This window comes from Eumetopias jubatus, unplaced genomic scaffold (assembly GCF_037043125.1).
Source record: "Eumetopias jubatus isolate StellerSeaLion01/CBP00866 unplaced genomic scaffold, mEumJub1_p1.0 scaffold_8, whole genome shotgun sequence".
NCBI classification, from domain to species: domain Eukaryota; kingdom Metazoa; phylum Chordata; class Mammalia; order Carnivora; family Otariidae; genus Eumetopias; species Eumetopias jubatus.
Window position 1 is genome coordinate 78,778,148 of NW_028274814.1, and position 25,900 is coordinate 78,804,047.

The window sequence follows — 25,900 nt, forward strand, 5'->3', positions numbered from 1 at the left end:
TGTTAGTGTGAGGGCATGGTGGGGCTGCCTTTCTCTTTCACTACTCCTTCTCTGTTCTTTCAATATGCCACAGAAGTCAGGCTGAAGTAGCAGCTGGTGGTCATCGAGCTGGAGAACAAGGGATGGGAGGCAGGGGACTGGGGCATTTGGGAACCTGGAATCCTGCCTTCTGGCCCTGCCTTGGAGAGGCCTCTTTGGGGAGAGTTGCTGAAGAGATGGAGCCTTCCGCCACAGTCTGGTGGCAGTTAGACTTTTCCCTCTCCCTTCCCTACCTCTGAAGAAGCTGTGTGCTTGCCTGTTAGACCCAGAAGACCCCCCCTTCCCCCCCCCACCCCCAGTTTTCAGTCTTTCTCGGTGGTGAGGAGCAGGCAGTTTCACGCTTTGTGCTTCTCAAACTAAAGCCTTGGAATTGCCTCCGAGCCAGGGTGGAGGGTCGAGAAGGGTGGGAGACAAGTGGATATTCCCTGACAGGTCCAAGGCGGGGTCTTCTCTGCTCAGTGTCCCTTCCTTTCCTCACTTCCAGATGCCCCCTCCAGGAATCCCCCCACCCTTTCCTCCGATGGGACTACCCCCCATGAGTCAGAGACCACCAGCCATCCCCCCGATGCCACCTGGCATCATGCCCCCAATGCTGCCACCAATGGGGGCGCCACCGCCACTCACGCAGGTAATCCTTTCTCCCGCACCAGTGCCTCAGGAAACCCCGGGAGTCCGGCTGGGGGTGGAGGTGAGAGTGGGCGTCTGGAGCTCAGGAAGTAGAGAAGTGAAGAGAAGAGTAGAGCTTTGGCTCGGCCCGTGTGGCTTTGTCTGCCGAATGATGGGAGAAAACTCTCTGGCTGGGCTGAGAGCCCAGAACCTGGAGATCGTCTGCGGGGGGCGGGGGGGCCCATGTGAAGGCCACGGCCCCGCCCAGGAGCGAGTCTCAGGAGCCTGCCTTACCTGTGCCTGCCCTCACCTCGGTAGTTGTGTCTCGTCTTCTTTGTGTCCCTAGATACCAGGAATGGTACCGCCCATGCTGCCAGGGATGCTGATGCCAGCGGTGCCTGTCACCGCAGCGGTAAGCACTGGGGGCCGGCAGGAAGCAGGCCGTGCCCTGCAGCCCTGTGGGTCTCACTTGGAGCACAGGGATCCGGCCTCCGTTCTTTCCCTCTTCTCATCCATCCATCCCGGGCCCGGCTGCACTCCCCACACTCAAGTCCTTCTCTCTGGCCACGTACTCTGCTCTTTTCATTTCTCACTTACCCCCAAAGGCATGTTACTCTCTCGTTACTCCTTTTTGTGCCCAGCTCCCGTAAGGAACACACTCGTGGCTGACACGCTTCCCCTCACAGAGCTAGCACTGTGGACACTTGAATACAGGCCCTCCTCACATCTTCTTTGTCGCTGGCGGAAGCAACAGCACCTGGGGATCTCACTGTACCTTCTTGTGCCATTGCTCAGTGTAGTAGAGTCTGGGTAGGATGTAGCAGTTGGCATCCACTATGGAAGAGGGGCCTCGGAGGTTGACTGAACAAAATACTCTCACTTGAGGAAAACGAAGAACAGAGCTGCTATGCGGTTCCCCCTAGGATCCTACAGCCACGGCCCCAGAGGGTGGGGGATGCCTGTTAGGGAGCAGAGGTCCCTGGGAGCAGGACACATGGATCCTGGCCTGGCCTGCTTCTTCATCCCCCATGGCCTGGGTCCTGGGGGCCACTGGGCTTGGCCCCAACCCTTCCCCCTCCTCTTTCTTCGGCAGACGGCTCCGGGTGCGGACACAGCCAGCTGTGAGTCTTCTGGGGGTCTGCTCCCCCCAGGCTCGGAGGTTGGGGGGTACAGGGGAGAGGGGACCGTGGACTAGAGCCCACCCTGGATCATGCCTGTTGGGATGCCAGGGAGCCTGGGATGTTGATGGGACCAGGGGATGTTTATTGGGGACGGAGTAGGGGAGGAATAGGTGGGATAAGATGCATGTCGCGGCAAGGCCTTAATATTTCTCTTGGCTTCTTTTCTAGCTGCTGTGGCTGGGACAGGCCCTCCGGTGAGTTCTTCCAGCCCAGGGGTCTCTGGGTAGAAAAGCTGAAAGGTGGGGGGCTGATGGTTAAACCTTTGGGGTAAGGAGGAGAAGCTTTGGGGATGGGGCCTTGACCACCATTCTCGGCCCTCCCTCCCCCCAGAGGGCCCTGTGGAGTGAGCATGTGGCCCCTGACGGGCGCATCTACTACTACAATGCAGACGACAAGCAGTCCGTGTGGGAGAAGCCCAGCGTGCTCAAGTCCAAGGCAGAGGTCCTGAGCGGGGCTTTCTGGCCCTTTCTTTCAGCTTCCCTGACCCTCCCAAGTCCTTGGCCTCCCGAGTCTTTACCCATACACACGGTTCCTCTGATCCCAAGATCCCTGACCATTCCGCCAGCCTCCCTGGGATCTCAGGAAGTCTGCCTTCCCCCATGTTGAGCCAGGCCAGGTGGTAGCCAAAAACTCCCGACTTGCTGGATCCCCTCAGCTCCCCCGACTGTAGCGAGAGGGCATGCCCAGCCCCCCTGATGTCCTCTGACCCGTCCTCTTGTAGTTGCTGCTGTCCCAGTGTCCCTGGAAAGAGTACAAGTCCGACACGGGCAAACCTTACTACTATAACAACCAGAGTAAGGAGTCTCGCTGGACCCGGCCCAAGGACCTGGATGACCTGGAGGGTGAGGAGGGGGTGGGGCCTGGGCTGCGGTGCTGGGGGGTGGCCCTCGCCACCCTGTGACCATGTCATGTTTTCCCCTTGCAGCTCTAGTCAAACAAGAGGCTGCAGGGTGAGTGACTTGCGCACCTACCCCCTGTACTTGGGGCCGCCAGACGGGTGGGAGTGGACCCTCTCTCTGTGGTCCCTGCTCTGTGGAAGAGCCAGCTCTCAGTCTCGTTGTGGAGTGGCCCGCTCGGGCCCCAGTCCGTCGCAGGCCCCTCTGACTGGCCCTCTCTCTGCCGCACGCCTGGACCCCGCCCTCCCGGCCCGCCTGCAGGAAGCAGCCCCAGCCCCAGATACTGCAGCCGCAGCCACCTCAGCCCCAGCCTGAGCCCCCGCCCGGGCCGCCTGGCCCCACCCCCATGCCCCTGGGCCTTCTAGAGCCTGAGCCAGGTGGGAGTGAAGATTGCGATACGTCAGAGGCTGCCCAGCCTGTGGAGCAGGGGTTTCTGCAGCAGCCGGAGGAGGGCCCCAGCAGGTGAGGGCTGCTCCCCTGAGGCATTCCAGAGGCTGGCTTTAAGCTCCCAGCCTAGTTCAACCCTTGATTTCTGCCACGCCTCTTGGGAAGGGTGTGAAGATCTGGGGCATGGCCTCTGGAGGTCAGAGAAGGGCTGCTTTGGGGAGCGAGGAGAGAGGGTGGCGTACTCCTGACCACATAGGGCACTCAAAGCTGTTGGGCCTGGGAGATGCTGTGGCTGAGTTCCCTTTGCCCCCCAGTGCTGCTGGACAGCATCAGCCACCACAGCAGGAGGAAGAGGAATCAAAGCCAGAACCAGAGAGGTCTGGCCTCAGTTGGAGCAACCGGGAGAAGGCAAAGCAGGCCTTCAAGGAGCTGCTGAGGGACAAGGTGCGGGGGTGGGGTGCCCAGGGTAGGCCCGGAGGGGGCTGGAGGTGGGCAGGCCCCATGACCCCTGCCTGCTCCATTCTAGGCTGTCCCCTCCAATGCCTCGTGGGAACAGGCCATGAAGATGGTGGTCACCGACCCCCGTTACAGGTAGGCCTGGGCAGAGGGAGCCAGGCCCTCCAGACTGTGAGCACCTGGGCCAGGGCCTCCCTGAGAAGCCCCAGCTCAACACTCAGGCCCCAACAGGGCCCGAGTCAGGAGAATGGTAGAAGGGCCAGGGAAAGAAGCTGGAGGGCCTCCAGGAGGAGGAGGGGAAAGGTATCTGACATGAGACGTTCAATAAATGCTTGTTGAACTGAATTGATTCGAATTGAGTTAATTGGGGTGAGGGGGCTGGATAGGGTGGAGGCCTGAATGCACTTTGAGAGCCTCAGAGCAAAAGGGCTCTTAGTGTCTTGGAGCCCCGTCTTCCCTCACTGCCTCCCATCCCTCCCCTCATCCCAGAGACCCGTCTTGCCTCCCTGCAAGCCTGCTGTGCCCGTGCATGGACCCCGCACTCAGTTCTGTGTGCTGTGACCCTGCTTGGCGGGCTGTGCAGGGTGCCTCCTCCACCCGCACCCCACTCCCACCCTTTCCACCCCAGTGCCTTGCCCAAGCTGAGTGAGAAAAAGCAGGCATTCAATGCCTACAAGGCGCAGCGGGAGAAGGAGGAGAAGGAGGAGGCCCGGCTAAGGGCCAAGGAGGCCAAGCAGACCTTGCAGCATTTCCTGGAGCAGCACGAACGCATGACCTCTACCACCCGCTACCGGTCAGGGGGCCAGGCTGGGGTGGGGGCCGGGAACCCGGAGAACACACGGGCCTGGGGTCTCTGTCCCCTGCCTGCCTACCCACGGCCCATATGCTCCACAGGCGGGCCGAACAGACCTTTGGGGAGCTGGAGGTGTGGGCTGTGGTCCCTGAGAGGGATCGAAAAGAGGTTTATGATGATGTCCTCTTCTTCCTGGCCAAGAAGGAGAAGGTAACAGTCATTGGCTGGATCTGTCAGCCTGCCTTACTTGAGGCTTTTCTGTCTTTGCATCCTTGTGGACCCCGGCCATTCATTTCCCCACTTGCCCCAGGGTCTCAGCTTCTTCCTCGGAAGCTGGTGCGGCACTTGCACATCCCCCCACTTCTGCTTGGGACCTACAGCCTGGGTGTGGGAGGGCAGGAGGGCATCTGTGAGGGGTTGATCTGTAACCTGTGCTCCTCCCCCTTTCAGGGGATGCGGAAGTCTTGAGTGTGGCCCTCCTAGGGTTCCCTAGCTGCCTGCTTTTCCCCAAATGCTCCTCTGCCCAGGCCCACTTGAGTAGCTCTGACCTGCCCTACCTCACCCTGACCCTGACGCTGTGGCTCCCCAGGAACAGGCCAAGCAGCTCCGGCGCCGCAACATCCAGGCCCTGAAGAGTATCCTGGATGGGATGAGTAGTGTCAACTTCCAAACTACATGGTCCCAGGCTCAGCAGTACCTCATGGATAACCCCAGCTTTGCTCAGGACCACCAGCTGCAGAGTAAGCTTGGGTCTCCACTCCCGCCTGTCCCTTCCCCCTTTCCTCACTGACCTGGGACCCCAGAGCCTGCCTCCTATTGGTCCCCCACACTGCCTGCCCTCCTGGATGTCCAGGGGTCCTCAGCATTCGCCCCGTCCCTGCATCTCTCCAGAGTCTGGAGATGCTGGAATGCTGGGACAACCCCCTCCCTCCCTCTGGGGTCCGCTGTTGACCTGGACATCGTGTGTCCTTGGAGGAAGAGCTCTAGGATAGGCGTCAGAAGACCAGGAGAGGATGACTTTTCCAACTCCTGTGAATATGGTCTTAAACTGTCGTGGTGCTGTGGCCCTTAACTGATCACATGTTGTTACGATGAGCTGTTCTTGGCCTGCAGTCATTGGCAATATCAGAAATAGACCTTCTGAACTTGCATCAAAGCCTGATTGATTTCCAGTTCCATAAAACATAAGACCTCAGATCCCGAGATTGCTGGTTTCATGTGATTACTTCCAGTAACTGAATTCCCAAGAGCTGAATGCGTGCTGATTTTGCTCTCATACGTTAATGAACCCTCCTCCAGAACCACCATTCCAGTCTCCTCTCCCACAGAGGTCTCTGCTCCTCTTGCCCCACCACCCTGGGTGACCCGGTGCCTACTGAGGCAGCACCCTCGAACACGGGGCCAGGGGGAGGTTGCCGGGGTCAGTGAGGGTGTCCCACGGGTGCAGTGCCCGCTGAGCCTTCTCCCTATGCTTAGATATGGACAAGGAAGATGCACTGATCTGCTTCGAGGAGCATATCCGAGCTTTGGAGAGGGAGGAGGAGGAGGAGCGGGAGCGGGCCCGCCTTCGGGAGCGGCGTCAGCAACGCAAGAACCGGGAGGCCTTCCAGGTATGTCTGCCGCCCGCTGGATAGGCGCTCAGCTCCGCCCCGGCCCGTAACCTCTTTGCCCATGCCCTGCCTCCTCTCGGCTAGGCCCGCTGTTTCGTCTCTGCCCGGTCCTGTGTGCCACCCCTGCAAGGCCGCTGTCCGCTCCTGCTGTGTGCCCTCAACCTGGGGCCATGCTCCGCTAGGGAGACTAGATGTATGCACCACCCGGAAACTGCCAGCAGAGAGCACCCGAAAGGCACCGCCTGCAGCTCGGCCCAGTTCATTTCCCTTTGGTGGGGAGCCAGATGGGCAGAGCTAGCTTGTCCCACAGCTTGGAGGTGGCGGCGGCGGTGGTAGTGGTGGGGGTTCCTTAGCTCTAACACTTTGGGAAGCTGAGAGCAAACCGCGGGAAGGGCACGTTGCAGTCAGGTTTCTGTTTCTCTGCCTCCCAGCCCGGCTGCCCGTCACGTTCGAGTCGGCCCCTGTCTGTATTTACATTCTCTCTGTTTCCACTGCTCTCTGCCTCCTTTGCCTGCATTTTCTCAATCTGGGTTGTCCCGGCCTCTCCCTCCCATCCCCTCTCTTCCTTCCCAGTCTCTGGCTCTGCCTCTCTCTCTGGCTCACTCTCCCTATAACTGGCCTCTCTCTGCTCAGACCTTCCTGGACGAGCTGCACGAGACAGGGCAGCTGCACTCTATGTCCACCTGGATGGAGCTGTACCCAGCGGTCAGCACTGATGTCCGCTTTGCCAACATGCTGGGCCAGCCGGGTAAGGCAGCCAGGCTCCCCTTGCTCTGTCCTGGCTTCCTGCCCTGCCAGCCTCTCTGCACCCCCCACTCCCTCGACCTGTCCTCGACCCCTCCCCCAGGCCTCGGGAAGCTGCCGCCCGCCAGGCCCCCCTCCCTCCCTCCCCTGCAGGCTCCACCCCTCTGGACTTGTTCAAGTTCTATGTGGAGGAGTTGAAGGCACGATTCCATGATGAGAAGAAGATCATTAAGGACATCCTTAAGGTGAGGGAGGCCCAGGGCTGTGGCTGGAGGCAGACTGGGTGCAGGGCGCCTTTCTGGACAGGACTCCCTGATAAGTCCTGTATTGCAGGAGCAGCATAGCTCCGTTCAGCAGACATCTCCTGTGATCCCTGACTGTGCGCTGGGGACACAGAAATAAGAAAGATGCAGTTTCTGTCCATAAGGAGCTCATGACCTAGTAGGAAGATAAACATGACACCTATTCTACAGAGGGGCAAGTGCTGTTAGAGACGAGAGTCGACAGAATTGACCTTTGTGCTACACCTTTAAGAACGAGTAGGTGGATGAGGCTGGTGGTTCCTGGGCATAGGGTATTACAGGAGCGGAGGCAAGGGAGTGGGAAGGGCCTGGCAGGCTTGAGGAGCAAGGGGTCCAGCTCATCATAAGCCAGCAGCTCACAGATATGTTCCTTCTGGCCTGTACAGTGTTTTAGAAACATTTCAACTTTGTTGCTAACATTTTAAAATTGGGAGATTATACAGAAAAACTTCTCTTAAAAATACAGATTATCTAGCAGCACTGCACTGGTTTTGCAAGGTGTTCAGTGGCCTCAGGCTGAGAGGCCATTGTTTTTTAGAAGGGGCATGCCATCTTTAACCTCCCGCTCCTGCCACCCCGCTGGCGTGGCAGCCACTTAACGCTGCGCGCACACCTTGCTTGTTTTACACCAGAGAGACAGTTCTCAACGTCTGTGTCCAGCAAAGGTGGAAAAGGGATTGCTGCCCTAAGAGAGCCTTGTGTTTCAGGAGGAAAAACAGAGAGAAAGCATATTTCTTGGTGGAAGTGCAGGACGTGCAGAGGCGCTGGGGAGGCGGTATGCCCAGCAGTTAGGCGTAGCACTGTGGAGGCGGACTGCTTGGGCCACAAGTCCAGCTTACCACTTACTAGTTGTGTGACCTCCAGCAGACTATTTAACCTTTCTGAGCCTCAGTTTCCTCATCTGAAAAATGGGGGATTTTCGACCAATGTACACCTAATTACCAAGGGCGGTAACTTGGGACCTGGGGCGAGAAGCGTCTGAGAATAAATTAGGAATATCCCACTGCACACACAGCATTTCTTTGAAGTCCTGTGTTTTGCTTTGCAGATACAGGTGTTCTAATTTCATACCATATTACTTCCCTGTTTAATATAAACGTAATGTTTTAAAAGCCCTTACCATTAGGTAAGACATGCCCTATTGTCCTGTGGCTTCCTGTTTCTCTGGAACCTGAAGCTCCAGTTGGGAAGGAGAGCCCTGGGTGTAAAATGCCTTGAATGCTAAAATAAGAAATTTGGGTTTTTATCTTGTAAGTAATGGGGAGCCAGGGAATGATAGGGTCAGAGGATGTCCTGGAAGAGCCATGGGGGGAGAGTGTAGAGTAGCACTTCTCAGACCGAGTGCTTGTGTCCTTAGGGATAGGTGGTGGGAGGACAGTATTTGAAGCCTCGGGACACTGAAAAGTCACAGTGGCAAGTGATCCCACCAGATCTGGAGCTTGAGCCGCCCTCTTCCGCCTCACCCCCAGGTCCCCCCTTTGCTGTTAGGGCCCTTCGGTAGGAAAGTCGGAGCAGTACAGGACTTTGGAGTACAGGTTAGAGCATGGGAGGTGAAAAGGGAGGCCAGTTGGGCGGTAGTCCAGGTGGTAAACGAGCTCAACAGAGGCAGCAGGGATAGCAGACGAGGGAGAGCTGGGCTCCAGCTCTGTTTTTCTGAGGCCCCCGCCCCCACCCCTGGGTTTCCTCAGGGGTGCCTTGGGACAAGAAAGGGGGGTGGAGTTTGTGCTTCTTCCTCTGTTTTTAAGTACAGCAGTTTTACTTTTGTATATTGAGGTTCGGCATAAGATTTTTGTGAGGACAAAAATGTTTCTGCTGTTCAAAAAAGAGAAGTTTAAAATCAGGAGGATGGAGTTACTCAGAAGTTGAGTGGACAGATTTTTTGCGTGTGAAATGGAGGGCAAGGAAGGAGTGAGTTGAAATTGGCAGAGGTGGGGCGATGGTATCATTGGTGAGGATTCGGTAGGAACAGGGCTGGAGAAAATAGGAATTCCATTTGGGGAATCAGTCTCAAAAGTAACCTGGGGCAGGGAAGAATAAAGCAAAAACCACATTTTAAATAGGGTATTCTTGTATAAATATCTAATTCTAGGAGAGCTACGTTTTATTGGATGCTTACACTTTGGCCACAGTATGTGGCGGGTCCTGCCGACAGGCCTATAGGAGTCCCATCCTCGCTGTGTCCTGTCTCTCCACATCTCCTGCGAAAGAAGCTTCTTTAGACAGCTCCCTCACCTCTTCCCCCTTTTGGGCTCCTGCCTACAGAAGGCCGATGAACCCAGGAGTCCCTGTGGCCATCCACTAGCCTGGCAGACTGTGAGGGCACCTCTCACCCCATAGGATAATGCAAACAGCCTTGGACTTGGAAGAGCTGGAAGCCAGAAGATCTGGGCCTGGGAGATCCATGGGCGTGGGGAGAGGGGTGGCTCACAGAGAATGAATTCTCTTGGGCTCTGCTGAATTTGAAGTCTCTATAAAACATCCAGTGTCTTAAGGGTCTGAAAATCAGGAGGGAGGTGTAGGGGCTGAGGTAGCTAGGGGTAGTGCAGATTGAAAAGCCCACGTGCTGTTCTCGGGGACAAGCGCAGGCAAGAGAGGCAGTAAAAGAGCTCAGAGAGACCAGAGGGCAGTTGGTGACGGGAGCAGTGCACGTACAAGGACCCGTCACGCGAGGACCGAGAAGGGGCCCTTGGAGTCGTTTCTGAGGACATGCGCACTTTTCGGAAAGTAGTGTCCGTAAAGAGGGCAGAGTAGTATAGCTCAGACCTCGGAGTCAGGTAACACCTGGCTGTATGTTGGTTGAGGCCTCTGCAAGGCGTATAAAGTCTGAGCCTCAGTTTCCTCTTCTGTAGAATAGGGATCATTTATGTGCACGGTTGTGGGAAGGGCTGATATTCGTGAAGTGCCTGGCTTGTAGTAGACTCACTAAATGTCGATTCGTTTTCCTCTGTGCTGCATTTGAAGATTTTGAACCAGAGGGCAAACAGCACAGGTTGTTAGCTTGAGGAAGGTAAGAGCCGGGTGGACAGGTTGTTCCCGGTGAGGTGAGGTACGAGCTCGATGGAAGCAAGCGGTGGAGAGGTGGGATTGAAGCCTTTCACTTCGCTGAGGGAGATTGGGACGGTTGAGAAGGCCTGGGGCGTGGGTTGAGGAAGTGCTCTAGGAATAGACAGGAAGAGCATATTCTCCATATCGCCCACCTGAAAACTAATACAACGCTGTATGTTAACTAACCGGAAGTACAATAAGAACTTAAAAACCACAGTCTGCCATGGGCGGAAGGCCGCAGCAAGTTCGTGCTGTGCGGCGGGAGGAGAAGGGGACTGGGCCTGTGTCCCCACTGACTCAAACTCCAGCGGCTCCACTTCTCACCAGATCCACTTGGGCCCAGTGAGAGAACTCTCCTAAGCCTCTGCTTTATTGAGGTGTTGGGAGGCATAGATGAGCAGCTTGGAGCCTGGCTTCTCGATGAGAAGCTTCAGGAGCAGGGGCGTATTTTTAATAGTATTCTGGAGTTGCACATGTGATGGCCTCACATTCCCCTGAGGACTGAGTGATCTGTGTGGCTGTAGGGCTTTAAACTATGGGCTTTGGTGTTAGAAGGACCCGGCTCAGCAGAGACCCCAGTGGCCTCCTACCCCTGGGGCTGTCCTTGCCCTGAGGTCTGACGGTGGCCGGGAGCGGCCTGAGGCCCTGGCCTGAGAGAGTGGAGTTCTCAGTCAACCACATATTAGCTCTGAGACCGTGGGCAAGTGCTCTAGCTTCTCTAGACCTTGCTTTCTCCTTCCACATAAAATTAGGAGGCCAGGACCTATGCTTAAATTTTGATACTGAGGATTAAAAGAGATAAGGTGTGTGAAGCACTCAGCACAGTACCTGGCAGCCTAGTAAGCACCCAAGAAATAAGCCAAAGGATGGGACCAGCAGATGTTGACCGAATGCGAGGAAGTTACTGAGCAGCAGGAGGGCCCAACTGGGGCCCAGCCTTAAGCCAAAGGAACAAAGAATTACTTGTGAGAAACTCAGGCATCCGTCAGCAGATCCGGCGTACACACACACACACACACACACACACACACACACACACACACACACACCCTGCTCCCCCTCCCCACGGGATCCAGTACCCCCCTCCACTCCCTGTGACATCCAGGCCAATGGGAGGCTTAGTCATCAGATCATGAGGTTTCAGAAGTGCACCTGAGTCCTGTGGGTCTCTTCTGGGGGCTGGGGGACTTCTAGAGCATCCTGTGGTCCAACCCTCCGCCTGCCCTGGAGGCCGGCTTCAGGCTTCGGGCCCGTGGTGGCCCCTGCTTCATGCGCCGCTGTGCCCACAGGACCGGGGCTTCTGCGTGGAGGTGAACACAGCCTTTGAGGACTTCGCCCACGTCATAAGCTTTGACAAGAGGGCGGCTGCGCTGGACGCAGGCAACATCAAGCTGACCTTCAATAGTGTGAGGGGCCGGGCGGGGCGGGGCTGTAGCCAGGGCTCCATTCTCCAGCTCATCCCCGTGTCTTGTTCCATTCCTTCTCACTCGCTGCCCCAATGTGACTGCACCCGCCCCCCCCACCCCCGTTTAGGGGGTGGCGGCAGGAGCCCAGACCCCAGCTTCCCATGTCCTGCAGTATGCCTGAGTGGGGCTTGGGCACCCACCCTCCTGGGTGACCCTGCTCCGCCTCCTTTCTGTCCTCAGTTGCTGGAGAAAGCAGAGGCGCGGGAGCGAGAGCGGGAGAAGGAGGAGGCGCGAAGGATGCGGCGCAGGGAAGCTGCCTTCCGAAGCATGCTGAGGCAGGCCGTGCCTGCCCTGGAGCTGGGCACTGCCTGGGAAGAGGTCAGGGCCGCAGCCTGGCACCAAACACCACCCCCTCGGTCCTGAGGGCAGCGGTGCTTCTCCACCACTGGGGACCCACCCCGGTTCATAGCACAGCTCGCGGGCAGCTTCGGCTCCCTTCCTTCCTCTGCCCCAGCCCTGCGCTCCTGGCGGTGTCCGCGCCTTGCCGGGGCTGGTCTGATCAGCAGTGCTCTCCCGTTCAAGGTCCGTGAGCGCTTTGTGTGCGACTCAGCCTTTGAGCAGATCACCCTGGAGTCGGAGCGGATCCGGCTCTTCCGGGAGTTCCTGCAGGTACTGGAGGTGAGGCAGAGCTTCCGATCCTCTGCATCTGTCCCGCGCTCATGAACGCCCAGTCCGGCTCAGCAGAGACCCCAGTGGCCTCCTACCCCTGGGGCTGTCCTTGCCCTGAGGTCTGACGGTGGCCGGGAGCGGCCTGAGGCCCTGGCTTGAGAGGAGGCAAAACCTGGATTTTCGGGTGCAGGGTGCTTCCTGTGGCTAGCCCTGGTGTCTTCCTCACCCCTCCCTCTGCCTCTGCCAGACTGAATGCCAGCACCTCCACACCAAAGGCCGAAAACACGGCAGAAAGGGCAAGAAGCACCATCGAAAGCGTTCCCACTCGCCCTCAGTGAGTTGGTGGGCAGAAGGGCTGGGGGCAGGGCAGGGGGGGAGGCTGGATTGTCTTGGGGAAATAGGAACCATTTTTCTTGTTTTTTTCCCCTGCATCGCCTCCCCTTGGAGCGAGATTTGAAAATCCCTTTGGCCCTGGATCCTCCTCTCTGTCCCCAGTTCCCAGACTTGAGGGCTTCTGGAGCCCAGAGAACCTGTGCGCTGACATGTATCTGCTGATCTGCCCAGGGCTCTGAGTCGGAAGAAGAGGAGCTGCCCCCGCCGCCTCTCCGACCCCCCAAGCGGAGAAGGCGGAACCCCTCGGAGTCAGGCTCTGAGCCCTCTTCCTCCCTTGATTCGGTTGAAAGTGGGGGTGCTGCCCTTGGAGGACGGGGCTCCCCATCTTCTCGCCTTCTCCTTGGATCAGGTGAGCGGTTGGGAGTTGGAGTAGTTGACTCCGACGAGAGGAGGCAGCGCCCTGAGGGTGGAGCTGCTCGGGAGGTCTGCACCCATCAGAGTGGGAAGAACTTTCTGCCCAGCCCCGGCAGGAACTGGGAGAAGGAAGGAAAACTGCACTGACAGAGACTTCCTCAGCTAGCTCCCTGTCTAAAGAATGAGGACTATGGCAGAGAAAGGAATGAGCCCGCCCTCCTCCCATGGGACTTAACTGGGCATTTTCTATCTCCAGATCATGGCCTTCGGAAAGCCAAGAAACCAAAAAAGAAAACTAAGAAGAGAAGACACAAGTCGGTGCGTAGAGAGGGGGCTTCTACCAGGGCCCTGCTATGTTGAGAGAGTGCTTCAGCCGCCTCCCGGGCTGTCCTTCACAGGTGGGCTCTGGGCTCTTACAGAACAGTCCTGAGAGCGAGACAGACCCTGAGGAGAAAGCTGGCAAGGAGAGTGATGAGAAAGAGCCAGAACAGGACAAGGACAGGGAGCTCCGGCGGGCAGAACTCCTGAACCGCTCCCCAGGTTTTGGAATCAAGAAGGAGAAGGTGAGAGGCAGGCACCTGATCCCCAGCGCAGTCGGCACCCTCTGCAGGCCTCCGTGGCCCTCGGGGGAGGCTGGGGGTGAGCCGTGCCTCTGCTCCACCAGACGGGCTGGGACACGTCGGAAAGTGAGCTGAGCGAGGGTGAGCTGGAAAGGCGGCGGCGGACGCTCCTGCAGCAGCTGGACGACCACCAGTGACCCGACGAGCCGCTCTGCCTCGGGTCTGTGTGAGGCTGTGGATCCTAGGTCACCCTCACTATCTGCACTAGACTCCTTTCTCAGTCGGGTCGGTGTCCACTTTTCCTCAAGTAGCCCCGCCCCCAGCACCCCACGACTGGCACCTCCCCAGGTTGCTCGTGGTGTTCGAGGGTCCTCCACTTCCCAGGCAACTAGTGCAGTCCTTGCCCTCAGCCCCAAACCAGAGACCAGGATGCCACGTGGAGTGGGAGGTGCCAGTAGAGAAAATGTGAGAAGGGGCCTCTAGGGAGAATGACAGGTTGGTGACAGGCGGGGTCCTTCCCCTCTAGCACCAGTGCCTGTTCCACCTGCCTGGGCCCTCGGGCTCCACCACTCCTTCCTTCAGCCCCGGGACCCAGTGTATGTGTGTTTTGTTTTGTTTTGTTTTTGTTTTTTAAATAATATTTATAACATGGCTGGTGGCTCTTATATCTTCTCCGTATCCTGCTGGGGCACACTGGGGGCTGGGCTGGGGCACGCTGGGGGCTAGGCTGGGGCACGCGTGGCCAGGAGAGAGCACTAGTGTCTTGTGGCAGGCCAGCCTCCCTTCGTGTGGTTGGAGCCCACCCAGCCCGGTTTGCCCTCCCCCAAGCAGACGGCGGCTCCATGTGGCCTCCTTTCTGTCCCCATGGTTCGGGTCAGGCCAAACGGCCACCCTAGTCCTCCCCCAAACCCCGGAAAGAGGAGACAGAGTCAGGCCTGGTGCTTCAAGCCTTTGTTGGGAGAGGGAAGGTCTGGGATTTATGTACACGAGAGAAGGAAGGTGGTACATGTACAGAAAGAAGTGGGTCCCTGCATTCCGCTGCAGGGGCTGAGGAGAAACCGGCAGGAGACTGAGAAAATAGTCACCTGAGACCACCGTGCCCCCGTCTCCTGCTAAAAAAGCCCCTAGCCGTGGAAAGGAGGTGAGGGTGCTGATGACACACCCTTTCTCTAGCGATCCAGGGAGAACCTCTACTCCTCTGCCCCCCCAACAACAGTCAGCCTAGAGTGGAAAGGGCCAAAGGCAGTAAGCGTGGCATCTCCTCTACCCTTATCACCAGGGCACAGCTGGGTGGGGACTAGGCTTAGGTGGGCCTTGCTCCTGGTAAAAGGCGATCTGAGACTGGTAGGGTTCTGGGGCCCCCCGAGTCTGGATACTTCCAGACCACAGCTGATCATGGGCCTGCGAAAGGGAAGGGAGAAAAAAATAGAGAAGGGATAACTGCTTTCTCCGCTTGTCCCTCTGGCCTAGTGACAGAGGAGGCTGTGGGCCCCTGTATAGGCTAAAGGTAGAAATGATTTTTCCCAGCTCTGGTCTGACCCTTGGTGACCTTTCAGTCAGGAAATGAAGTTGAAGACCCTGGGGTCAAAGTGCAGTCCTGGAGGCACCAGGGAAGTGCCAGGCCCCAAAAGACCTAGGGCCCCCAGTGGCGTCAGGCACGTACAGCTTTGAGAGCTGGGGTGGACACTGGGTCGAGAGCAGCATAGCCCTGCGCTGCGCCCTCGGCCAGTTCCAGGGCTCCAGGTCCACAGGTTGGAGAGTTGAAGTGCTTCTGCCTTCGGGGGGTGGGGTCTTAGTGGGGGCCTGGAGCCCGAGGGGGGCCACTGGGCGGTGCGGCACTCCTGGCTTGGTGGCGAATGACAAGGGGCTGGTGATGGAGGCCTGTGGGGAAGACAGAGGCCTGTGAACACGCAAGGAGGCTAGGCTGGGCCCACCGTCTGTCGGAACAGCCCCTGAGGAGCAGCCCCACAGGCAGGGCCAAAGAAGAGCCGGTTGTGAGGCCGAGGAAGGAGAAGCTTTAAAAGAGGCTAGAGGGGATGCTCAGGGAGACTGCTGGGGCTCTGCATTTTCAGGGGACCAGGTGGGGGTGACTAGAGGCCACTGGGCAGTGGCAGAGACAAAGTAGACTCAGCAATAGCCAGAAGCTGGGGAGAGATCCCAGGTAGACTGAAAATCAGGAAACTCATCAAGGGACATCGGATGCCCCTGGGCAGAAGCTACTGCCAGAGCTCTTTATGGGGTGGGGGGGGGGCGGTGAGGGGACAAGTCACAAAGGATACCTGGGCCCAGGAATGGAGCCTCAGCCTCAGCAATGAGTTGGTGGCTGGGTCTTGCCTGCTCTGGAAACTCCCTACCCCTTGGGTCTTAGTAGAAGCCAGGACAGCATTAGTGGGAGATACCACTTCCCTGAAGGCACATGCAAAGGGATAAGGCATGCTTCTCCGAGCATGGGGCATGCAAGTAGAGAAGCATGTGCCCCTATCACCGTGAGGCTGCCAGAGGATGGTTCCAAGTCATGCAGGGGAGGAGGTGCCTGTGGGCCCAGCAGGAGTCCTGGGAGGTGGGCATGCAGAGGGGGCAGCTGTGGTGCCCAGTACCTGTCAAGAGCCCCAGCCTTGGGGGTTAACAGTTTGACTCATCATGGTGGGCTGCATCGCAGAAGAAGCGTGAGCCCCGCTTGGCAGTACGGGCCGTGAAAGGGACACTCTTCAACACTGTGGCCCAGGAAAGAGACACAGTGGTCAGGCCTCATGGGGACGGGGTGGGAGGAGAGCCCAAAGGCGCAGGGTTGGAGTTTGGGAGCTGGGCCTAGCGGCCAGGCCCAAAGGAGAGACAAGGGCCCCACCTGTAATGATGTCCTCAATGGTACCATCCTTCCCTTCATAAACAGGCCGATGCTCCTTGGCCTGGCGCCTCCTCAACTCTGCAATTAGCTCCTGCTGTTGCCACTTGTTCCGCTGAGATGGGGTCTAGGGCCGAGCATTGAAGGGGAAGGGAGTCATCACTAACCTACCACGGGGCTGGTTCCTGCCCGAAGATGCAGTCTGAGGATGCCCTTAATTGTACACAGCAGCCCACCCCTGATCATTGCCTAGGAATCCCCTCCCAAAGCCCCTCTCCCCATCCCTTTGGACTCCAGCCTCGGACCCTCTGGGTGGTCTCTCGGTTCCAGTTTTCCCTCTCTCGAGTTCTCTCTCCACCCCCTCCTAATCCTCTTCTCCAGGCCCCAGCTCTTGGTCCCACCCACCTTGGCATCCAGTTTCTTGGCTTCCTGAGCCAGCTGCTTCTCCCGCATTACCTCCTCCTGCTTCTTTCTAGCTTCGTTCTCTTGTTCTGCTTCCTAAGAACCATGGGGGGGAGGGGGCAGGCAGTGAGGCTCACACAGGCTGTGAGGGGAGGGGCTGACACCGAGGGTGGAGAATGGGTGGTAGTGGGACCAGCAACCCCAGGTGGCCACCCTCTGGAGGGGCACTTCCTGCCCTGAACAATGACAGGAAGGGCCTGGGCCCCCACCCTGCCCACCAGTTCACAGCTGAGAGGCCTGTGGCCAGCTTCCATCGCTCCCTCCCAGGCCTCCGAGGAGGAGACAGAAAAGGCCCAGACTTGGAGCCCAGCCCTCCCTCTCCCTACCAGTTTTCTCTCAGCCAGACTCCTTTTTAAAAGCCTCTCTTCCGCTCACCTTGTAAGAACGAATGAATCGGACAAATACTGGGAAGAATACAGAAGGGGGTGTGGTCTTGGGACTCTCGCCGAAGTAGCGCACAACTGCATTATAGGCCTCCTGGGGAAGGGGTGGACAGAAGGGCTCAGTCTGGCAGAGAAGGACAAGCCTGGCTCTCCAGCAGGTACAGGACGCCCACAGAAAACAGGGTTTGGGGCCAAAGGAGGAAAACCAGCAGCCCCCAGCCCCTGTGGGATGGAAAAGAACCTGGGGCTCCCAACGCTCCTTAGAGTATGTCCCCAGAGGCGGCTGCTGGCCATCCCCAAAGCCCCCTCTCCCCCACATACAGCCAGCCAACCATGCGGTAAAGGTTCTTCAGTCCAGGGGTGCCTGGGTGGCACAGTCAGTTAAGCTCTGATCATGATGTCAGGGTTGTGATCTCGGGGTCATGATCTCAGGGTCTACTTAAGACTCTCTCTCCCCCTCTTCCTCTTCCCCTCCTCCCTGCATGTGCTTGCTTTCTCTCTCTCTCTCTCTCTAATAAATAATTCTTAAAGTCCTTTGGTCCAAGAACCAGAACAAAGCCCATCTAGAGGGACACAGTACCTTGGCCCTGGCTGTCCCCAGCTGCCTCCACCCTTTGCCCACCTCCGCTGTCTTGGCATCACGCTGCAGCTTGTCCAGTTTGCCTTCATTGGTGCTGAGAAAGTTCCGAAGGACGCTGTTGTCATGTATGCCGCATTCCCGCCGAATCAGCTCCATGCCCCGGCCCAGCTCCTTCACGTCTAGCAGCACGTTCTCCAGGGACACTGTGGTCACCAGATCCTGGGCTAAGGTCTGCTCAGTGACCGACATGCCCCCCTCCCGGCCCGGGGCCACATAGAACTTGGCCCTCCCCCACAGCAGGGGCTCCCTCAGGTTCTCGTGCCCCTGTTTCCTGAGCCATCGGTGGACACAGAGGACACACGCTAACGGGGCCCTCACAGAGGTAAGGAAAAGGAATGGGGGCTGTGAGCTCATGACCCCAAAGTGCAAGGCGGCACAGGAAGGCAAGCAAGAGAGACTGCTGGGCTCCAAAATGGAGCTGCCTCAGGCCTGGGGCACAAATGTCAGCTGCCTTATGTCTGTGGGGGCTTCATGGTTTTTCTAGGCCCTTCACATGCATCACAGAGACACAGAATCTCCAGGGCCACCCAGGGAGTTGGGAGTGAAGAGCCACTGGTGCTCACTGCCTGCTCCCATGGCACCCCGGTGGGAAAGGCTGGGCTAGGCGGGCACCTGCAGGAAGGCTCCCCCTGGAGTAGCCCCTACCCATGGCCCCAGCGGAAAGCTTTGAAGTGGCCAGAAAGGAGGTAACAAAAGCCAGAAGCCAAGGGACCCAAGTGTTCCCTCTCCCAAGCTTCCTGGGATTGTCCTGGGCTACACACGAGGGCAGGCTCGCCGGGCCAGGCTCCCTCGGCCAGGCTCCCTCACCTGCCGCGGCCTTCTCCACGAAATGTAGCTCATGCCAGAAGTTGGCCAGGTCTGGGTATTTCTCCTTTACCGTCAAGGCGATGAAATGCAGCAATGTCATCTTCCTGTCGGTGGACTTGGTGTCCAGCAGCTGGCAGGGGGGTGGGTGGGGAGGGCACGGGGTGGTGAGAGAGAGCCGAACTCCATGGCTCCTCAGGCTTCCCGGCCCCGGGTCGCCCCCACTGTCTTACCAGATCCAGGCTCTGGAGCTTGAAGCCGTACACAGCTCCTCGCTTGCTGCTGTTCATATAGTTCCCCAGTGCAAGTATGATCTGTCCAAAAGATGCACGGGAGGAGGTCAGGCCAGGCCCTGCGGGCTCCTTCCTCCACCCAGGCCCAGGACCACAGGTGCCTGCCTCCGCAACCTCTCCCCACCTCCAACATCTGCTTCAGCTTCTGTGAGGACTTGACAGAGGCAGAGGCTGCAATGATGGCGTTGAGTTGCTGGAAGGCAAGATGAAGAGCTGTGTCGGCCCAGGCCAGGATGGGGAGAAGTTGGCCCGACGGGGCAGGCAGGGGAGGGGACCAGCAGGTGGGGGGACAGGCGGGGGGGTGGGATTCGGGCGGAGGCTGTACCGGCGTGAGCATCTGCAGGTTGTCCTGGAAGTTGCCCAGGAAGGCCATGCCAGCCATCCGCTGGGTCAGCCGCTCCACCTTGCTGAAGAGCAGCATGAAGCGGTCCTCGGCCGCCAGCTCGTCCAGGGGCTGCCGCTCCCGCTCGTACTGCCGCAGCAGCTTCACCTCGGCCTCCGTGGGCAGGAAGCGCATCAGGCACTCCACGAAGTCCACGGGCAGCGTCTGGAGGTCAAACCTGCGTAGGAGGAAGGAGCCAGCTCAGGTTTTGCATCTGCCCGTGATCCATCCCCCCTTTATTTTCCAGCCCCTAGAAGGCCTGAGGGTGGGGCCTGTGAGCAGGACGCAGCCAGAGGCAGAGGGCCCATTGCTTCATCTGTCAGAGCATGAGTAACAATCCTAGGGGAACATTCCATGGCCTGTTTTAAAACCCTTCCGTGTCTTCCCTCTACCCCCAGGGAGAAATCTTAATACCTGAACGTGGTTTATGAGGCTCAGCCTGCAGGACTTCTGCCCACCTGTGTTTACCATGTCTCTTCTACTCTCCTCCTACACTGAAGTCTGAGTTGATTTTCAGTACCTAGGGCATCATGCTTCTCCCTCCAGGCACTGCAGTGGACTTCATACACTTCCTCAGGTCAGGTTGCAGGTAAGACCTCACCTCCTCCCGGAAGCCTTCCCTGATCACCAAGCTCAGCTACCTGGCCTGCTCTGTTCCCTGAAAGCTACCTACACCTCCACCACCTTGGTGGTTATTACCCAGTGCTACTGGACTGTTCCCCCAAGACTGGCAGCAACTTAAGTGAAGGTTTGGGCTGAATCCCCGGCACCTCCCACAGTCCCTGGCACACAGCACAGATGCAATAAGTTCCGGCCAAACCAGGGGATGACTGAGGGGTGTGAGATGGCTCTGTTGATGCCCTGGAATCCAGGAAGGCCAGGATCCTAGGTGAACTGGGTTGCCAACTGACTGGGACCAGGGCAAGGTCAGTGGGAGCCTCACGTGTGGATGGCCCTGCAGATCTCCTCGGCCGAGCGGCCAGCCTTGCGTAGAGTGATGGCTAGGTTCTTGGCACGATTGGCTTCCAACAGGGTCACCTTGCTGGCGGCCTTTTGCGCTGTCTTGTTCTTAGAGCAGATGAGGTCAAGGGCAGGGCCCTGGGCTTTCGTCTTGAACAGTTCTTCAAATTTGTCTAGGTCTAGGTCCTGGCAGGGGTTGACGAGAAGGGAAAATGCAGTGACCTATCCTACTAGAAGACCTCTGGCAGCACGCCCAGCATCTGTTCAGCTCTGGCACATGGATGCCTGGGTCTGAGGGTGTTTCCAAGGCCAGGAGATCTGGCTAAAAGCACGGTCTGGTCCCCAGCCCTCCACCCCACCCCTAAGGGCTCCTGCTACCTCCAAGATCTTCTCATCGTCAAGTTCACTGAATACAGTGCCGCTGATCTGGTTGGGTTTCAGTGCTGTCCAGTTGAAGACTGGCAGCCGGAACTTGGTCTTGATAGGTTTCTTGATGCGAATGGCTAAATTTGAAAGGAAGATCGGTGAGGCGCTGGGGCTAAGGACACTCTCCCTACGTCCCACTAGCTCTGCCCAGAGCCCTGGGGGGACTCACCTGACAGGCCTACTGTCAACACCACAGAGGGAGCAGCACCAGGGAGAGGTGGGGCTGGGGGACACTTGTCTGGGGGAAAAGAAATGCCACGGTGACCCAGGGCCCAAAAGACTCTCCAGAGGTCCCTTCCCCGATGCCACCCCACCTCTCTGCAAAGTCTCTTGGGGAAAGAGGATGTGTGAACTCCCTGCCCCTCCGGTTCCCAGGGGTCCTAGCTCTGGTGGGGCAGGTCTCGCTGGCCTCTGGCCCACTGTCTCCTGCTCTGGTCTAAGCCCTCTCCATGGCCATCCTCAGAGGAATCAGGAGCGGCACCTTTATGATCCTTAGAACAGACCCATGTCTGCCCTGAGATACTCCCTTCCCCAGTAACCTGAGCCTCCCTCAGATTCTCGCCCTCCCTCAAGCCTTTCCCACCCGACTTCACATCCTTCCACCCACATTCCTGGCTTCTCCCTAAGGGAGGCACTGCTGCCTGGGGTTTTGGTGTGGCCCTGAGATGGGGCTGCCCCTCGGGGCTCCCACGGCCCTCCTCACCTGGTAACGGGGGCGGGGGCGGGGGCAGGGGAGGAGCTGGTGGCGGGGGCAGGGGCAGGGCCTCCTCGGGCGGCGGGGCTGGAGCCAGGAGGTCCAGGTCGGAGGGCAGCATGGCCTCACTCAGCTCTGCGGGGCCTATCCGGGCCAGGGCCTCGCTGCCCGTGGACTCCAGGCCCCGCGCCCCAGGCTCCAAGTGGCACCGGCGCTGGAAGGCCTCCTCCTTCTCTTTAATGAGTCGCCGCAGGGTGTGTACCTGGTGGCTCGTGTTCTCGTAAGTCTCCTATCAGGGAGACAGTGCCAGTAGGGAGAGGGTCAGTGGAAGGCACAGCCATTGTTGGCCCTGAGAGTGACACTTCCTGCCCCAGGCTTCTCAGCGGGGGTCTCTGGGAGGGTGCGCAGGGGCAGAGAGCAGCAGGAATGCAGGTGGAGGCGAGGGAGGCTGGACTGCACAGGACGGCACCCTCCAGTGTGCTTCCTCTCGGACCCAGACTTAGACTCACTGGTTCCTCAAGGCCCAGGCCGGAGGCTGCTCCTGGGCACAGCTCCTGGGCCTGCCCTCAGCCCTCCAGGCCTCAACTGCTCCCACTGTGTTTGGCCTCGTATAACCACTCCGTTGGCAGCCCCCTGTGGACAAGACCCTGCCCTAGCCATCTCTGTATCCTCCATACTCCCTAGAACAGCACTTCAGACTCTCAGCAGGGACCTGACAGATGTATATCAAGCCCCTGGTCTCCCGACTTAGGATACCTGGTGGATAGTCCCTGAGCTACTCAGCCTGCCCATTACGCAGGGGAGGGAAAAGCAATAGGAGGGGCCGGTAGGAGGGGGCCTGGACACTGGAGGTACCTGTGGGCGCCCCACCTGCTCCTACCCTCCTCTGTGTCCGGCCCACTCGATTCAGTTTCCCTCCCCAACTAAAACACGGGGTGAGGGCGCCTGGGTGGCTCAGTTGGTTAAGCGACTGCCTCCGGCTCAGGTCATGATCCTGGAGTCCCTGGATCGAGTCCCGCATCGGGCTCCCTGCTCGGCAGGGAGTCTGCTTCTCCCTCTGACCCTTCCCCATCTCATGTGCTTTCTCTCTCATGCTCTCTCTCTCTCAAATAAAATAAATAAAAAAATCTTTAAAAAAATAAATAAAAAATAAAAGATGGGGTGAAGTCATCAGCCCACCCTCCTCTGAGTTCCTCAAGTGTGAACCAAATAAAAGCCAAATAAAAAAAAACTATGATTTTCAGATGCATTTCTTATAATAGGATGGAGCTGACTGTACGAAAAAGCAAAGAGATAAAAAATAAATTGATAAGAGATATATCGAAAGAAAGAAAGAAAGAAAAAACGAAAGAAAGAAAGAAAAGAAAGAAAGGGAAGGCCAGCTCCCCAGGCCCTGGAGCCCAGCCCGAGTCAGCGCTTCCCTTCTCCAGATTACTTGGTACCTTGACGCTCTCTAGTTCCTTCTCCCGCTGCAGCAGCTGCTTCTCTAGCTCGGCCACACGCATCATGTTCTCATTCTCTAGGTCCAGAAGCTTCTCCGTGAGCTGCAGGATGGGAAGAGCAGGTCTGGCGCTGGCCCTAAAGCCTGGGCACTTTGCACAGCCTGAACCTCCACCAGGACCTGGACCCGACCCCCCGCTCCCAGGGCTCCAAAGGCCGTGGAGCCCCATGGCTTCCCTGTATCATTCCCGTGGGCCCGGGTCTGAGACCCCGTGAAACAGACCACACCTGACTCTCTCAAGCCTGAGGCCACCTCACGCCCAGTCCTGAAGGTCAGTGTGTGTCCTAATCTGTGGATGACCCAGGGCCTCGGCCAGAGCGTGCTGGGTTCTGCGGCTTCCCTGGGCCTCAATCTGGAACTGTGATGGCCCCGTCCTCTCCCCATCCCCAGCGGTAGTTCTGGCAGCAAAAAAGGACTACCTACGTGGGACACATGCTCCTCCAGCTCCTCCACCTTCTCCAGGGCTACGTTCTTGGTCTCCGCATCCTCCAACAAGCCTCCCACATCAAACACATTGTCCAGGTACGCCTGGATCTGCACCTGCAGCTTCTCGCTCTCTGTGTGCCTTGACTTCTGGGAAGAGCAGACACGGTAGTAGTTGGGGAGCCTCCTGAGAGAGACGTGGTCCTCATCACCTCCATGACCACTTCCTAGAGCATAAGACCCAGGGACGTCCTTCTGCAGCCATGCAGTCTCATCCAGTGGAGCTGCCAAATTAGAGAGCGCCCCCTGCAGGAGGGCCCAAGACCCCGGCCGCAGAAGACAGGCAGGGTTCCAAGAGCATCCACGACTAGGCTCGTGTACAAGAAGAACCCTTCGTGATATGACTAAGCTGGTCCTCTGCCCCCAAGCTCCTCACCCGCGAAGACTCGAGCCCAGCTCACCTGCAAGAACTCCTCCAGCCCCAGCTTGGTGAACTCATACTGCAGGTGGACCCGGAAGTTCATGTCCTCTACTGAGTGCACCACGATGTTGATAAACTGCATGCAGGCCACCTGGGGAGAAGCCGCTCAGAGGGTCAGAGGCAGGGAGGGCCAGGAGAGACCGCAGAGCCAGGGTGTTAGAACCGGTATCATTGTGGGGGTAATCAAAGGAGTAAATAAAAAAAGTGAGTCTTTCTGAGAACAATAAAAGTATTTTAACTTAAAAAATATCAAACTTAAGGGGCGCCTGGGTGGCTCAGTCGTTAAGCGTCTGCCTTCAGCTCAGGTCATGATCCCAGGGTCCTGGGATCGAGCCCCACATTGGGCTCCCCGCTCTGCGGGAAGCCTGCTTCTCCCTCTCCCACTCCCCCTGCTTGTGTTCCCTCTCTCTCTCTGTGTCTCTCTCTGTCAAATGACTAAATAAAATCTTAAAAAAAAAAAAATCAAACTTAAGATTCAGTGTACAGAGACAAGTAAATTACATGAGAAATAGACGGAAATGAAGATACAACTGATTTCCTTTGCACATCAGCAGGTATTTCTTGAGACAACACTATGTAACTAAAGACCGAAGGCTGAAGGGAAGAGAAGCTAGAGGAAAAGCTTGGGCAAAGCGAAGCAGCTTGAAAGGATCCAAATCAGGGGCAGTAAGGCCACAAAAAGGGGGGGAAAGGAGGTGGACCCAAGACACAAAACTGTCATTGTCCTGGAGTTTCTAAAAGCTCTCTGGGGTAGGTGAGTGGACAAGAAGCACTTACTGAGTAGAGAGAATCATTCCAGGTTCTAGACAGAATATCAAGATATGCTGTTGGCCTGGGCCTATTCGCAAGGAGCATGGGACCCTGCTGGGCATGCGCCTGACCCAGGCCCAGTTCCTCACCATGAAGTCGATGTTGCTGTCCTCATTCCGGAAATACTCCATCAGCTTCTCAAAGCGGTGTAGTTCCTTGCATACCTGAACAAGCAAACTTTCTCAGTGAGAAGCTCTATCCCATGCAGAACCTAAGCCCTTGAGCCCTGCTCCCAGGAACATCATGACAAAGGGACTGGTTCAGACTAAGCTTAACCATGACTCTTTCTATGCAAGGAACCATTTGCAACATATAGAAGAAATCCTGTTAGTTTAACAAGCTCTCCAAGTAGAAGAAAGCCTGGGACCTGCCATTACCTTGGGTTACTGGTCTCACAATAAAGCCTGGGCCATTAGTCTGGGCTTTAGGTGCCTCTGGGGGTAGGCCAAGGAGAAACACAGTTGCTCAGTTATTGAAGGAAGGAAGGAGGAAGGAGGAAGGTTGGAGGCCATGGCTGAGGTCCTAGTGGGGACACAGGAGAGAGGCCAGGGTGCAGGAAAGCCCCTGTGCTGAGAGGGGTCTACAGACTCTGTTGAGCCTCTGCCTTCAAGGAGGAAGAGCCATTTCCTGGCTTGAACAATGGACGCTAGGGAAGAGGTCCAAAGTGGAGGAAGGGGTGGGCCCAGCAGCTACGACTGGATGTCGAGGAATCCTTATGTTCAAGCAGATGAAAGTTTTAGAGCCAGGCCCAGAGGCTGGGGAAATTCCAAGTAGGAGCTTCCTCTCCCCTCACCAGTAACAGCCAACAACCCAGAAGGATGCTTGCTTGCCTTCTCCTCCCACCGCAAACACATCTGTCTTGGGTTCTACCAGTGGGCTCTCTGCCTCAGAGCCACCTGGGGGGCCTATTAAAGCATAGGTACTCAGCCCCCCAGGAGTAAGTTTAACAAGATCCTCAGGCATTCTGATGCATGGCCAGGTTAGAGCCATCGTCCTGCAGCCCTCAAGTGAGGGTCTCTTGGGGCGCCTGGGTGGCTCAGTCGTTAAGCGTCTGCCTTCAGCTCAGGTCATGATCCTGGGGTCCTGGGATCGAGCCCCGCATTGGGCTCCCTGCTCAGCAGGGAGTCTGCTTCTCCCTCTCCCACTCCCCCTGCTTGTGTTCCCTCTCTCGCTGTGTCTCTCTCTGTCAAATAAATAAATAAAATCTTTAAAAAAAAAAAAAAGTGAGGGCCTCTTTAGCTGGCCGTTCAGGATCTGTCTTGCCATAAGATCTGGTAAGGCAGAAGTTCTGGTTTTGGTGTTAAGAAAAAAAAAGCAGAGGGGGCAGACTTCTTAGTTAAGCACAGGATGTTAAAATC

The 25,900-nt window shown here is 57.5% G+C and overlaps 2 protein-coding genes across 6 annotated transcripts in view; one reads left to right on the plus strand and one right to left on the minus strand.

Annotated features, from left to right (window-relative positions):
* Positions 1 to 523: 523 nt before the first annotated feature.
* On the plus strand, positions 524 to 14,093 carry PRPF40B (pre-mRNA processing factor 40B). Of its 3 annotated transcripts, none has more exons than XM_088026056.1 (24): positions 524 to 667; positions 992 to 1,057; positions 1,739 to 1,766; positions 1,995 to 2,020; positions 2,157 to 2,267; positions 2,548 to 2,668; positions 2,752 to 2,776; positions 2,984 to 3,184; positions 3,424 to 3,553; positions 3,636 to 3,700; positions 4,194 to 4,358; positions 4,460 to 4,568; positions 4,948 to 5,098; positions 5,835 to 5,968; positions 6,602 to 6,716; positions 6,866 to 6,957; positions 11,349 to 11,465; positions 11,706 to 11,843; positions 12,048 to 12,143; positions 12,382 to 12,468; positions 12,699 to 12,876; positions 13,138 to 13,199; positions 13,280 to 13,444; positions 13,546 to 14,093. In XM_088026056.1, exons 1-24 carry the CDS (start codon positions 524 to 526, stop codon positions 13,636 to 13,638), a joined length of 2,619 nt encoding a protein of 872 aa, XP_087882182.1. In that variant the 3' UTR covers positions 13,639 to 14,093. The 3 variants fall into 3 exon arrangements, with proteins under 3 accessions (XP_087882182.1, XP_027981483.2, XP_087882183.1); XM_028125682.2 differs by having other exon boundaries at positions 13,301 to 13,444; XM_088026057.1 differs by having other exon boundaries at positions 12,048 to 12,134.
* Positions 14,094 to 14,377: 284 nt separating this feature from the next.
* Positions 14,378 to 25,900, minus strand: part of FMNL3 (formin like 3) — a 51,348-nt gene continuing 39,825 nt past the window's right edge. For 2 of the 3 annotated variants that reach the window (XM_028125570.2, XM_028125566.2), the window contains 17 exons: positions 24,632 to 24,706; positions 23,713 to 23,823; positions 23,252 to 23,401; positions 22,770 to 22,871; positions 21,337 to 21,616; positions 20,803 to 20,871; positions 20,586 to 20,710; positions 20,191 to 20,393; positions 19,191 to 19,425; positions 18,990 to 19,058; positions 18,806 to 18,886; positions 18,576 to 18,705; positions 17,751 to 17,911; positions 17,121 to 17,222; positions 16,689 to 16,781; positions 16,287 to 16,410; positions 14,378 to 15,322 (listed from right to left, as the gene is read on the minus strand). In XM_028125570.2, coding sequence (XP_027981371.1) covers positions 15,234 to 15,322; positions 16,287 to 16,410; positions 16,689 to 16,781; positions 17,121 to 17,222; positions 17,751 to 17,911; positions 18,576 to 18,705; positions 18,806 to 18,886; positions 18,990 to 19,058; positions 19,191 to 19,425; positions 20,191 to 20,393; positions 20,586 to 20,710; positions 20,803 to 20,871; positions 21,337 to 21,616; positions 22,770 to 22,871; positions 23,252 to 23,401; positions 23,713 to 23,823; positions 24,632 to 24,706 — 2,199 coding nt within the window. In that variant the 3' untranslated portion in view covers positions 14,378 to 15,233. Of the gene's footprint in view, positions 15,323 to 16,038; positions 16,156 to 16,286; positions 16,411 to 16,688; positions 16,782 to 17,120; positions 17,223 to 17,750; positions 17,912 to 18,575; positions 18,706 to 18,805; positions 18,887 to 18,989; positions 19,059 to 19,190; positions 19,426 to 20,190; positions 20,394 to 20,585; positions 20,711 to 20,802; positions 20,872 to 21,336; positions 21,617 to 22,769; positions 22,872 to 23,251; positions 23,402 to 23,712; positions 23,824 to 24,631; positions 24,707 to 25,900 lie in introns of all 3 variants that reach the window. The other variant, XM_028125565.2, reaches the window with a different exon arrangement.